Source organism: Patella vulgata, chromosome 8 (genome assembly GCF_932274485.2).
Source record: "Patella vulgata chromosome 8, xgPatVulg1.2, whole genome shotgun sequence".
NCBI lineage: Eukaryota > Metazoa > Mollusca > Gastropoda > Patellidae > Patella > Patella vulgata.
This window is the reverse complement of record NC_065886.2, coordinates 49135904-49150361: the sequence shown is the minus strand read 5'-3', so window position 1 is coordinate 49150361 and position 14458 is coordinate 49135904. Positions and strand designations below refer to the sequence as shown.

The 14458-nt window shown below is 33.7% G+C and overlaps 1 protein-coding gene across 1 annotated transcript; it reads left to right on the top strand.

Moving 5' to 3' along the window:
- Positions 1-5206: 5206 nt before the first annotated feature.
- On the top strand, positions 5207-9427 carry LOC126829641 (transcription factor Sp9). The gene is made up of 4 exons (XM_050559643.2): positions 5207-5434; positions 6574-7585; positions 8089-8148; positions 8285-9427. The coding sequence occupies exons 1-4, from the start codon at positions 5324-5326 to the stop codon at positions 8467-8469; spliced, it is 1368 nt and encodes a 455-aa protein (XP_050415600.2). The 5' UTR covers positions 5207-5323; the 3' UTR covers positions 8470-9427.
- The last annotated feature ends 5031 nt before the right edge of the window (positions 9428-14458 follow it).

Genomic DNA, 14458 nt, shown 5'->3' with positions numbered 1-14458 from the left:
TTAAACTGAAAACAAAAACAGAAAACAAATGGTCATTGTTTGGGCAAGAAAATATTCCAGATAAATCGTGTTTAAGTTATTGAAAAAAGCTGTTTAGATATGATCTGTACAATGACTGATGGCTGCTTTAATACTATCAGAATAAATAACGCTGCTTTAAAATACAGTATAAATGTTTGGACTGATGTTCTTTTAATGTCAATAAAGGCGTACGCCCGTCTTCATTAGCAGAACAGTTGGACGTTAAACCCCATTTCATTTGTATCACTGATGTTTATACACCTGTTTATCAAAATAAAACTTTTATTGGCCCAAATCATCTTATCTATAACCTAATTCTTATTGTCCAGATATCTAAATACATACTAGATACATATAATGCTGTGTGACTTTCTACAACTGCTCAAATATTTTTCACGATTTGGACTAAAACTTTATCAACTATAACAGATGACAGCAGATTGGGTTAAGATAAATAGAGACTACATCTGCTAGTTCTACACAAACTATAACTGTATATTTACATAAAAATAATAGACACTTGTATTACATAAATATTCTATTATAATATACAAGTATACAAACAGTTAATATCTAGTAAAAATTTTCAAAAAAAAGTTAATTATAAAATCTTATCGGTACTTGTCGATCTAGAAAGCACCACAGCAACTTATATTAGGACATGAACATTTCATACACCCCTCTACCACAGACACACACAGACAAGATATAAGTCATATTAAATATAAACTTGAGCACAGACTAGGACAGATTTATACAGGTCTATCTGACAAAACACCAGACAGGGTAGGGCCATCCGAAATGCCCATGTTAATTGCAAAGCCCTTTACAAGGACACACAAAATATACGTGCCAAATTATTCAGCCACGTGTGTGGAACATTTGTTGAAGTAGAAACCTGTATTATGTATGTCTATATTAATTATAGTCTCTACTTTAAAGCAGCTAAATCGCTAATATTTGGGGCCTTGAAATTGACACAAATGGATCGCAACGAATGTAATAATGTAATATGAATGTATATAAACTGATTTACATTCAATCGTTTCTGTTTTTACTGTAATTTCTAATCAGTTATTTTCGGCGAATGGCAATCTCTAGCGTCTTGTTATTCCAGTCTACATCGATAGTATTTATTGCTCATGCTCTCCGGATAAGAATATGACGTCATCGTTTGACATGACTTGTGGAGTATTCTATACGTTCTTCGAGTCCCTTGTTACACGATTCGTGTACCATTGGTAAAATGCTTCTTTTGTCTTATAAGTAAGGACAATATTGGTGTCAGTCATTATCACATATGTGATAGAACTAATTAAACACGTTCCAAATATAATTTTAACACAGAGATCATTGCTACGATAGCTGAGTAATACAGGTTTCCTGAATCGGAAGTGACGAACGCCAAAGGAAAACACGAGGCATCCCTCTATATAACTGACTGAAGTGACAAGTGATAACAGATACATGGACGAATTTCTGCTCACTAATAATTCCTTCCAAGACCAAAAGTTGTTGTGTGAGACTGTGAGAGGATATCTGACAATTCATAAGAATTGACTGCCACTAGATAAGAGAACACGAAAGAAAAACAGAAAAAGTCCGTGCATTACCATGTTTTTATAAGGTATAGAATGAATATAAACAAGGGAATGTACGGACTATTTCTATTTTTCTCGTGTTCTCTTATCTAATGACATTCAATTACTTTATTGAATTGTCAGGTGTCCTCTTACAGTACCGTATAACAACTTTTGGTCTTCGAAGGAATTATTAGTGAGCAGAAATTCGGCCGTGTGTCTATTATCACTCGTCACATCAGTCAGTTATATAGAGGCATGACTTGTGTTTTCCTTTGGCGTTCGTCACTTCCGATTCAGGAAACCTGTATTACTCAGCTATCGTAGCAATGATCTCTGTGTTAAAATTATATTTGGAATGTGTTGAACCAGCTCTATCACATATGTGATAATGACTGGCACCAATATTGTCCTTTAAATATTGGATATCAGAAGCCCATCTTTTCCCGGTAGATCACAACATCAGTGTTGATTAAAATTGACAAATGATTCGTGTTTTCATGTATCCTTTGGTTGTTTCATGTATATTTCTATTATTTTATTTGTATATCCACATAATCTTGTAAGGTTTTTTTATGCAATAAAGTTTCTTCTTCTTCTTCTTCTTCTTCAATGTCGAAGACTTTGTGAGACAGTGAGTTAGAGACGTTAATGTCAGTATAGTATTAGCTAACAATTGAGTATCTAATTTAACATTCAGGTTTTATTATTATGATTATACCACATATTATTTGATAAGCTGTCACAAATGTCTTCTTTTTTTATTGTAGGCTAGTAATTTTCAAAGTATTTTTCCAGTCACGATTTAAATACGTTAACAGACAAATAAACATATTTTCATGTATAGCTATATTAAAAATTGAATCACGAAAATTAAATCTCACAATTTAGTTGTTGTTTTTTAGTAAGAAAATTATTATAAAAGCTATAATGTTATTGAACAGAGAAAAAGAAACGCGGAAAGAAATAGTGGAGAGACATGAGATACAGATTATATACAAAATAGATAATTTATTATAGTGATATAAGGTAAATATACGTCGTCGTCTGTCGTACACGTATTATATGATATCAACCATCTTGAAACAGCATGCGCAAAAACAGCCTCGGGGAATCTGACCGATTTTCGTAAACAACTGAATCATGCTTCTTCTCTTATAACGTATCTGGTAATGAAACAAATAATATAGCCCGCGTCGAATTCAAGGTTACTCCTTACAGCCGTTCTGTGTTTATCCTATTTTTGACGCCATTATGAGAATCAATGTAAGAGAATGATGGTGATAAGTACGTGTAACCATGATGCTAGTCGTATTTTATTTATGTTTTGATACATTTTTATACGTAACTTATGATAATAAGTAAACAATATAAAAATAGTGTTACAAACAACAGATTAATTTGGTATATTGATATTATATTTGTATGCCAATATTTATTTACAGCATTTTATTTTCTGGGCGATTTACTTGATATATTTTAAAACATATTATTATACTTAGTTGACTGTTTATTCCATATTCGTAATACGTATCTTTTATTCTGGGGTTTCATTTTTTAGTGTTACTATTGTTTTTTATGGTTCAATAGTATAATGCATAAAAATAAAACACACTTATATGGATATACTACTTCTGAGTTTATTAACGGATATACTACTTCTGAGTTTATTAACATGCTACGTAGCATGTTAATAAACTCAGAAGTAGTATATCCATATAAGTGTGTTTTATTTTTAGTGAAATCTATTTCTATATGTCTTATAAGGATTAAGTATAATGCATATTCGTATCTTTCTTCTGGGATTTCTTTTTTCAGTATTAGTAATACCATGAGATTTATTCTGGTGATTTTATCTCAATAATATATTTAATAAGAGTTTTAAAAAATGTTATTGTGTTATGGTTCATATACTTATGATTTATTATTAATCTTTTACCCAGTCAAGCTTCACCAATTAACATAATACCTACTTTATCGCTTGGGGAATTCATCAATGGAATCAAAATAAAACTCTTAAAAAATATTAATAAATAATTAAAATGAACTTACGTTTGGAACAATGAAACAATTTGTTGATTTTGTACCAAAAGAAGTAACAAAAAACTTTTTTTAAATGTTAATTTAATATAACCGATTTTTCCGTTTTTGCTTTCGTTTCAATTTTAAATTTTCTGTGTCAATATATGTATAATTATACCCATACTTTTTCTCGGCTCTTTGATGAAAAGGGGAGGGTATACACCGATACACGGCAGTGATCAGTTGAAAGGGACAAAAATAACAAAATCATGATTTACATATTTATTTGAACATCACCAACCCGTTTTAAACATGTTATGGTAAAAGAGTCATCATTTTCAACACTTTTCGAATGTGTGTCACTCAGTCGTATTCTTACATTTTGTCTCACATTTCTTTAAATTTTGATAACTTGTCGCACTAACACATTTTGTCGCGGTTTATGATCATCCGCAGCACGTAATCCAAATATTTTACTTATGTGTACTATATGCAGCCGTGTATTGAATCACTTGTTGTGTCTCTGTTTTGTTGTGCAATTATCCTGTTTGTTAAAAATAAATATAGAACGGATGGGGAGATTTCCCTTTTAAGGATGTTTCGGCGAATTGGATCAGCTTTATATTTCTTAGAAATTCAATTTGACACAGGTGAGATATGTCACATAAAACCGATACACGCTGCTAGTACGTGCCTAGAATAAGGAATTTGGTAAGTTTTTTTTTTATAAAACTGTACTGGCATCCTATTTGTGTTATAATATAAATAGGATGTAAACTAGAATGATTAACTATCTCATTAGATCCATCAATCATATGTAATTTGATAGCTAAAAGGTATAATATTTCATGATGAAATATTTAGTTTCTCTATTTTTGAAAATAAAAAAAAAATTCTTTGTATTTGACTTATTTTAAATTTTAAATATTAAGTGCCAATATTTAATTTAATGAGTTGACTAACTTGTATTTTCAAGAAATATATACATTAATTTTTGTTAAACTTTTTGTTATTGAGTTGCCCTATTTTTAATTGTTTAATAAATCGGTCAATTGATTGTACGTTTAACAAATCAAATACCAAAAGTCTTACGTAATATTTGTTTGATTCAATTGCTTGAATAACACAAACACGAATTAACTACAAGTTGTATAGGAAGTTTAGTAACCGATAAACACGACTAAACTACACATAGCCTTCACAGCAAACTGTTTACTTCATTTCTATTTCATACTTGCTATCATGCGAGAAAATTCCACAACCCTGTGACCTCCTGACGTCACACGTCAATCTTCTCCAACGTCACAAAATCAATATGAATGAACAATCTACGTTTGCTAATACCGGACAAAATAACCATTTTAACGGCATAAACTGACGATACATCGCTAAAGGCTGTTTATCAGAATATATCATAGCAAAATCATTAACATTAATTATCCCAGGGCTGTAAAATCGTTGTTTGTAATTTGTAGCTATTTTTAGCTGTGTCAATACAGTCGACCGATGACTTCATTTCATGATCCTTATATGGTCAACGCTCCGCCCCGTTTAGTTAGATATAAAGCCGGGACATTCATGATGTTACGTTATTTACGTTGAACGAGGCGAAGCGGGAGTATATCTACCTGTCTACAAGTCAATAGGATTTCTGTGTTTTTAGCTGTATTTAAAGGTGATTATATATAAGTTAACCTGGTATGGCCGACAGTTTGTGTATACCTAATTTACTAGATGAACAAATAGTGCCGGACACCGATGACATATTCCTACCACCACTGGAATTTAATAATCCGACACCTAATGGAAATGTAAGTTCTGTTTCTTAAACCAATATATATTCTTTAATATATACAAGAGTATGATATTACTGAAAACGACTTAAATAAATAGTAGTCTGTAACGTTTAAAATTAAGATGGTTAAGCCAGAGTTTTGTATATTGATCCTTATCAAAGTATAGATTAAATATAATTGAGTACAGGTAAACAAGTCGATTAGTTGACCGATTTATTTCCTAGTTTCAATACCTAAAGGCATTATACAATAATACTGTATAGCGTATTCACATTAACTGTAACGCACTCAGCCATAAAATAGACTATGAATCAGAAGCGAGGGTTGTTATTGAATTTGTACTGTGTGAACTTGAATATCGTAGCTACGGAAGAATGTACGTGGGTGGTGAATGAGAAGGCAACATGAATCGAGCATGTGTGGCCATAGGTACCAAGTTAAAACGACCGTTGCTGTCTCACTGGCTGATTTTCATTACTAACGAAACACATAAATGTAAAACGGCAACTAGATAAATAAGAATACAAGTGAATGAGTTTCACTGTGAATAGTAAATGTCTTATGTATTAATTAATCATTCATTAATCAGTTCTCAATTTTGTTTGAAAATATGTAATTACTCAATTGACTCACTGAAAACGTATTGCCTTGTAATAAAATGGGGTAAAAAGATTCACATTAACATTCAGTGCAACAGGCAAGTGATCACGTTTCACTTCATTTCGGCGAATTCTAAATTTAGATATTACGTATTATCTATCGTTCAAAGTCCAACTTTATACTGATAAAACCAGTTGAAACAGATCTCTGTGTAAAGTTGTCGTGCGGAAACTACTAATGTCAAACTGTTTCCTAACTGATCAAATCCTATGATAAAGAAGTCGTAGGAATTTAAATTTAGTCCCTTGAGTCAGTAACCAATAAATTTGTGTTCACCAATATTAAAACATATGCGCGTAATTTACCACAAAAAAACATCTTTATGTCGACATTTTGATAGATTGCTTACATAAAGCCGGTGGCTACACGTTTAATAACCATGTTTTCCTTCGACGTAAAGCTTCTTTTCTGCTAATAAATCAGCATTACATGAACTAAGTAGATTTTAATGCTAATCGCTATATTTTAAATAGTATATTTATTTGTAATTACAGGTTTTAGCCGAATTAGATAAATACCTAAATGAACCATTAACAACCGGTTTAAAAAAGGCACCAAGAGGCAGTACTTCAATTATAGAGGAATTTTTTGGAGAATCGAAGATATATTCTAACAAAAAAGATATTAGAGAAGTCGAGATGCAATTAAAAGCTGCTTTAGATTCCAATCCACGTCTGACACAAAAAGAGCGCGAACTTTGTTTTGAGGAGGCTCGACGCCAAAGTTCGTCATTTGTAGAAGACTTTTTCCAAGTTGGAAATCCAATGAAAGTTCACAGTTCATGGATTAAGAGAGAACCAGTAAGTGAAGTCGATGTATTTGATTTAGATTCTACTGTCTATGAATCCGTTATTCCTGATAGTGATGAGCAATTACAGGCTCAAAGTATGAAGGTATCTGATTCGATATGGGAAGATCTACGTGCCAGTATCAATATGGTAGATCAAAATCAAAACGAATATAATTGCCAGAAATCTAAAGACAATGCAACTGTTAAAGCTGAACCCATGGACACTAATGATAAACCATCCTGTCAGTTTCACGTGAAATCAGAACCTTATAATACCATGTTTTATGATGAATCCCCAAGGACTTCCAGTTCTTCTATACATGTTCCCCAGCAAGTTATTATTAGCCAATCAGGAATAACCACTGTTAACGATACTATGATGGATGGACTTCAATATATGCCCCAATATTCCAAAAACAGTGGATATTCATCTGGTGCTCATGTTGTTCCAGTACTTCTACCACCAACGCCCCCAACATCTCAACCCCCCAGCCCTAGTCAAGAATATGTGAGAAGAACCCCACCTCCACCCTATCCTGGTATAGCTAATGCTATGTTAGGTTGTGCTTCACCATTATCAGTACCCTTCACAGCTCGATCCCATCAGTCACCTAAAAAACACCCTCAGACTCACCCAGGATGTTCTACTATCAGATATAACAGAAAAAACAACCCAGAATTAGAAAAAAGAAGAATACATTTCTGTGAATTTCCAGGTAATTATAGCAAACTATTTATATATTTAAATCTATTTATATTTTGTTGTTTTCTACAAGTGTTAATGTGTATAGGATGTAACTGTAATATTTTGACACTATAAAAAGCTTAAAGACAGGTGGACATAGGGCAGGAAAGAATAAATTATCGACACACGTGCTGGGTTGCCAAACATCCGCTATTGCGTAGGATGTGCTACTCGTGTCTTATCCTATATATGTTTAAAATAAGTAAACTGGTGATAATACACTTGTTTTAACAAACAGTGTACATTAAACTTAGCATCTATAACAGATACAACACAGTTTTAATTACTTTTATTTTATACACTTATATTGCGTAGTTGTACGAAATAAGAGCCATGACTCATACTCGCCTGAGGTGATAGTACCATACAAAGGGTAACCATTTATTCATGTTTGATAAATGTTATGGTTGTCTGTGTCAGATATTGAACTTATAAAATAAATGTACTTATATAGATGTTTATTTTATATTACAGGTTGTAGAAAAGCTTATACGAAAAGTTCTCATTTAAAGGCGCATCAAAGAATACATACAGGTATGTACATATTTTAATTAATTAATTAAAATATATAAATATTTAAGTGCGGTATTTTATTTCTATAAGTGTTATTACAATATTATTTTTAAACTATAGACTGTAACTTATGTTATTTTATTATTGTATTTTTTAGGAGAGAAGCCATACAAATGCCATTTCCATTCGTGTCAGTGGCGTTTTGCCCGTTCTGATGAACTCACTCGGCACATACGAAAGCATACCGGAGCTAAGCCATTCAAGTGTAAAGTCTGTGAACGTTCTTTTGCCCGGTCAGATCATCTAGCTCTCCATATGAAACGTCATGAGCCCAAGAAATAGTGATTTAATCCCAATCTATGAACTAGCAATACTAGTGCTTAACAGATGAGCTGGCAGCATCATGCATACAGCGCCACCAAGTCATGTGACTGTTGTTCCAGATAGTTGTGAAAACGAGGGAAATATGCAAGTGTGGTTCATTAACATTAATGTGAAAACTAACATTGCATAAACTTATTTGTTTCCGGTTATTGCCAGTTATCACGTGATTTAAGGTCACATGATAAGTTGACACAATGATCTCAATTAGGATTTTCAAATTTTTATATCTTTTGTACGAGTCAATCATGATATTATTTATCAATTATTACATTATAAATGTAACAAGAAGGAGCCTGCAGGTGATAAGAAATCGGACATCCTCTGTTTTAATTGTTATATGAATATGAACCTGTTTAAACCACGATCTTTCAATTTTTACATGGTTGTGACATGAAGGTGTGTTATATCATTTAACCAATTAAAACATATCAGATAAATTGATTGACACCTAAGGCTACGAACTCCCTCCATTTTAATTAGCCCCACTGTAGAATATGAATCTACAGACAACGAAAATATAGTGTATGTTATATTGACTTCAGTAATTCAGTGGTATAGATAAATCTGTTATATTAAATTATCACATTCATTGTGCCAAAGGCAAGTAATATCTTAAAGCCACTACCGTTAGGACATGTGCCATATGATGACGTCACATTAATATCAATCATTATGCATATAGGTTAAAATATATTATTTATCAGAAATGTGATACGTCAGTAGTAATAAAATACTGGCCAGATTTTTGTTATAAAAAACACGTTTTTGTTGTGTAAATGGATTTTAGAATGTATAAAGATTACATTATATTTAAAATTGTTCACCTAAAGGGGTTTCTTATTTTTGTACTTAACATGTTGAAAATGTGTATGTTATTATTAACGCTATTAAAATAAATGAATAGTATTATTGTTAATTATCTTGTCTATATTTTGATTAAAGCCAGTAGATCTCGTCTATTATTACTTGCAGGCATTTGGAAATGAAATGAAATGGGGTTTAACGTCCCACTGTTCTGCACCAACTGGGCTAATGAAGACGAGCATACGTCATCCAGTGCGTGAACATGGACACTATAGCCTACTCTTATATCCAATTCCAACTGGCAATGTGAACACGGGACCTCGACTTTTCACCCCATCTTAACGATACGTTGTCACTTGCCAGGCCCTTCGCCCCGCACCACTGACAAGGGGGGACCAGCCAGAAAACCGAGATTTTGAGGAATCTGTACAGCATAATCCTAAAAGGGGTCTTATTAGAACGGGTGTCTATTTTAGCCTTATGTTTTATATAAACCGATGGTGATGCGTTATATTCGCGACTCGGCGATACAAATAGAAGCTGGCTTGAAAACTGAATATTTATTTCAAGGTGTTCCTTTTCAACATTTAGCCCGTTTGCAATTCCAGTACAGAAAATGAAACTACTGACGAGCCCCGCCCCCTCCTCTTCGCGAGCGATCGAGAGAGAGAGAGAATGGGGTTTGACGTCCACTTAACACAAACTAGGCCATTTCGGGACTACCATACGGTTCAATTTTATTTCAACCAATCGCTTGCGCGTAGGGCTCTTTAGCGGTGGGAAGAAACCGGAGGACCAAACATAGTATATTCCGTACCCATAGGAACGAAGTTAATAAGGGGGGGGGGGGCTGTGGGTGTAGTGAGGCCAAAATATGAACACATAGATATTTACAAATTATTTGGTTACGACGGCCCTGTTTTAATTATCGAGCATTAATCAAGAGGTGTGAGGATATATCGATAGGTATATTTATAACATAAATATAGCTCGTACATGTATGTTCTCAATGTTTTCTACACAAGTATAACATTTACCATGACTTTCTTTTAAATACTGTGTCATGCCACTAAACACCATTTCTTTTCATCGCTTTTCTTTTAAATACACGTTTTAATAAGAAACATGTCAAAATATGATTAAAACGCATCCAAAATCAGAATCATTTTTGCATACTGCAGACTAGTCTCCATGTACGATCACGGACCAACATTTTAACATGAAGCCTTGTGTATAGGTACAGGTGCCCGAAGGTCCCTGGTTATTATTATTTCAAAGAACATTCACTTCATAGTTTGTATGAAAGATCTTTGTGGTTATTGATTGCTATATTAAAATATCAAAACAGAGTATTTAAGAATATAGAACATATTATACAGTATTAGGAACTTGGGGGTTATTTTATATAATATACCTATTATATCTATCGTACAGATGTCATATTTATTTTGTTATTCCACTTGAAATGCCACAAACAACTGTTACATGATAAATACCAGTCAGCAAAATCAATGATATTCTCTAAACATGTGTCAATATATAGCTACAATAATAATATCAACTATTGTCCGTACAAAAGAAAATAAATAATTATAGAAAGAAAAGTGAATGTTTTGTGTTTAAGTCACGTATTGAACCACGACTGTTCAAATCCTTTTCAAGAAACACTTTGAACATCCAAACGCAATTCTAACGAGCAAGTATTTGTTTTGCTTTTTAGAGAAAGGAATGGTTTGAAATATTGTAAGTGTTTAGGCTTTGAAACGTGTCCTCGGCCAGAGATAATTCAGACACTAACGACGATCAGTTAGGAAAAATGGTACTTTTAATAAACTAATGCCTGAAACAGTTAAATGACTTAGAAGATTAGTGATATATCAATTTCGGACAGGTACGAATTTATACGCATTTTTGTGTGAAAAGAGTGGTTTCGATCCATTTCCAGGATTCGGAGTGGATAGACGTTCTGTAATAAAAATATACTGCAATCGTACACGACCCAATACCATATTTTTTAAGCTGCAATATGAAAACCATTGGTTTCAAAATAGTCGCGCTAAACTAGTCAACTGACCATCCTCTGGCTGACTGACAGTCAAGTCCTATTATCAAGACGAGTTCGTTTCAAACATTACAGACATTTGGGGTGAATATTCAGAATTAGGGTATAGGGTATAAGCTGAGTGTGCATTTAAATGTCATCTCTATTTAACTCTTGAACACGGCTGAGTTTGAATATCTCTTCAGGACTAAAATAAAACTTGAGTGGTCCCTGTTATTCACGCTAGGGTGTTGATTTTGGTGCGTGGAATAGCTGTATTTAACGTCCGCTTCCACCTTAGTGATATTGCATACAATGCCATCTATAATTTTTGCAATTTTGCTCTTCATACGTAGGATTTACGGGTCAGGCAAACTATAAAAACCAACTGCTAAATGGACAACGTATGACGTCATCTTGAAATTCAAGATGGCCAAATAACCATCGAAGTATATAAACTGACAGAAATTTTCACATAGTTATGCTAGAACTATGATTTTGGTGTTTAACCAGAGATAATGGAGCCGATCAATCTTTTAAAGCCAATCGCTATATTAAAAACTAAAGAAAACGGACGTATTTTGTTATTGACTGCAAATGTAATCATTAATTGGTACAAATCTCTTATTAATTTCATAACATTAATTTGTGATTTGATTTGAGGTCAACTTCTACCCAGAGGGTAAATCTCAGCCAATGCTAATAAAATGTTTTTTATTATTCTGTTATCCGTAAGTAAAATGTTCTATGACAATATGCCGTTGATCGAAGGTCACTGATTCTTTAACATGGCATGGGAACTGTACTACATTCCATGAGGCAAAATCATTATATTGTGATATAATCCTCGCGTACTTGGAATCCTCGTGGTAACGGAGGGCGGTTGGATGGCCGAATGTTTAGTGCGTGCGCGCTATATCATAAGGTCTGTCATTGAGTCAACTAGCGTGGTTTCGATTCCCCAGTTGTACGTGACAAGGAGTAGGGTTGCCTTTCCGATCTCGTGGATTTTCTCCGGGTCCTCCGGTTTCCTCTCACTGCTAAAGCTCATTGAAATAAAACTGAACCATATGTTAGTCCAGAAATGACCTAGTTTGTGTCGAGTGGACGTTAAACTCCATTTCTCTCTTCACTCCCTCTTTCTCGTGGTAAGGGGTGGGACAAACTCCATGTACGCCACTGATTGGGAAATCTAAATTTTGTTTCAATTTGTACAACCACGCCTATAGACCTACATTTGAAATGCGATTTTTATTCAGAATCAACGTAAATAAATATTTAAAACCTCCGTGAACGTTTCATTTCATGAAAACGCATGGAAACTAAGAAACCGGATTTATGTAAAATGAAACAAGTTTATATTAGGATCTAGTACTCAAATATCAACAGCCATGTTTCACAACCCGCTTGTACTTATTGACCTCACTAGGTCTTTTTATACCGGATGTAAATTGCGCGCAATATGAGAATAAAGGTTGAAATATTATCGTTGATAATGTGACCCTGCGGGTCACCAATCTGCCTCTCTTGTGTGCCCCATTCATTGTGAAAAACAGTTGAGAAACAAAAATCTCAGCCAGAGGTCGCCTACATACCATACATAACTTATATTCCATTATTGAGTCTTTCACTTCTTCATTTCATTGTAAAGAAGGTTAGAAGCTGACTTGATAATCGTGAGTCACCCGCCCACGCTTTGACATTACTCCCCCGTAATACGCAGAAAAATTGAACAATTTCCACGAATTAAACGGTTGACAATGCGCTACAAAAATGTATCTGATGTAACTCACATAATAGAGGATTACGTGTCACTAAAGTTAAACGTGATATAGCAATATAGGCAGTATAAATACCCGATTATATTATGAATGAAATAAAATTTGTGAATAGTTTTCTACATGTAACCTGAATATTATATAAATCAATAATTACATTTACACAGACAACAAAAAATAGTTTGTCGGCTTGGAGGCGGGTGGTTACCTTATTCCTTCCTAAGCAGATTTACTCTCCTCGTGTCATTTGACTAGAAAAATTGAATTAGTAATATGCATGAAATGAAATGAAATGAAATGGAGTTTAACGTCCTACTGTTCTGCTCCTAACCTGGGCTAATGAAGACGGGCATACGCCATACAGTGTGCTATGAGGGAAATTTTGCCCGGACAGCGGCACTACGGCCTACTCTTATATCGAATTCCAACTGCCAAGGGATCTTTTACGTGCACGCCAATGTGTACACGGGACCTCGGTTTTTCGTCCCATCCGAACGACTAGACAGCTTTCCTTGTCAGCCCCTCCGTCCTGCATCACTAACAAGGGAGAACCACGCCGGAAAATCTGGATGAACTTTCTCGGCCAATGCAGGCTAGCGAGCTAGCGTCTTACCCAATTAGCCACGTGATCCCTAATAATATGCAACGTTAGCTTACAGTTGTTGTACAAATAAATAAATATTGCGCGTATATAGGAATTTACACCCCCTCCCCCTCCTCAATCTACTGTATAAAACAAAGTCTAGTCATATTACTATACTATTATATTGATATACAGCTATTTGATGTTTTATAAACACCCCATTACTGATTTGTCAATATAATTATTTAGTCAGTGACAAAATCACTTTCTCTTTGTGGAAATATTTAGACATATTTTAACAATAAAATATATATCTTAAATACTGAATTGAACCTTTATTACAATATATCTTCATCTGATTGACACCTAATTTATTCCTTTAAATTATGGCCCCCCGTATATACCCCATAACAACCATGTTCAACGCCTACTGTGTACTTTTTAGACACCGATGCTAATAAAACAATATCGGAAATTATTCAATATACATAATTTTAAAAATACCCAAAAAACAATGTGGGAAATATGCATATCACACACAAAGATATTATACAAACCATCAAAGTTATTTAAAGCTGTCATGTAAAAATATATGCCCTTTTTTACTCCTTAACTTTTCTATGTATATTTTACACGGAGAGATAAAAAATAGTGTATATTTTATTTGAAGAAAAACATAAATTCTAATCCTTTTTCTTTCTGACCACACAATAATTCTCTAATCTGTTGAATAAACAGGTT

Bases quoted from the DNA above. Each gene is read 5' to 3' on its own strand.
- LOC126829641 (XM_050559643.2), top strand. From the start codon at position 5,324: ATGGCCGACAGTTTGTGTATACCTAATTTACTAGATGAACAAATAGTG. The intron at 7,586-8,088 runs GTAATTATAGCA...TTTATATTACAG, and splicing joins ACATTTCTGTGAATTTCCAG to GTTGTAGAAAAGCTTATACG. The intron at 8,149-8,284 runs GTATGTACATAT...TGTATTTTTTAG, and splicing joins GCATCAAAGAATACATACAG to GAGAGAAGCCATACAAATGC.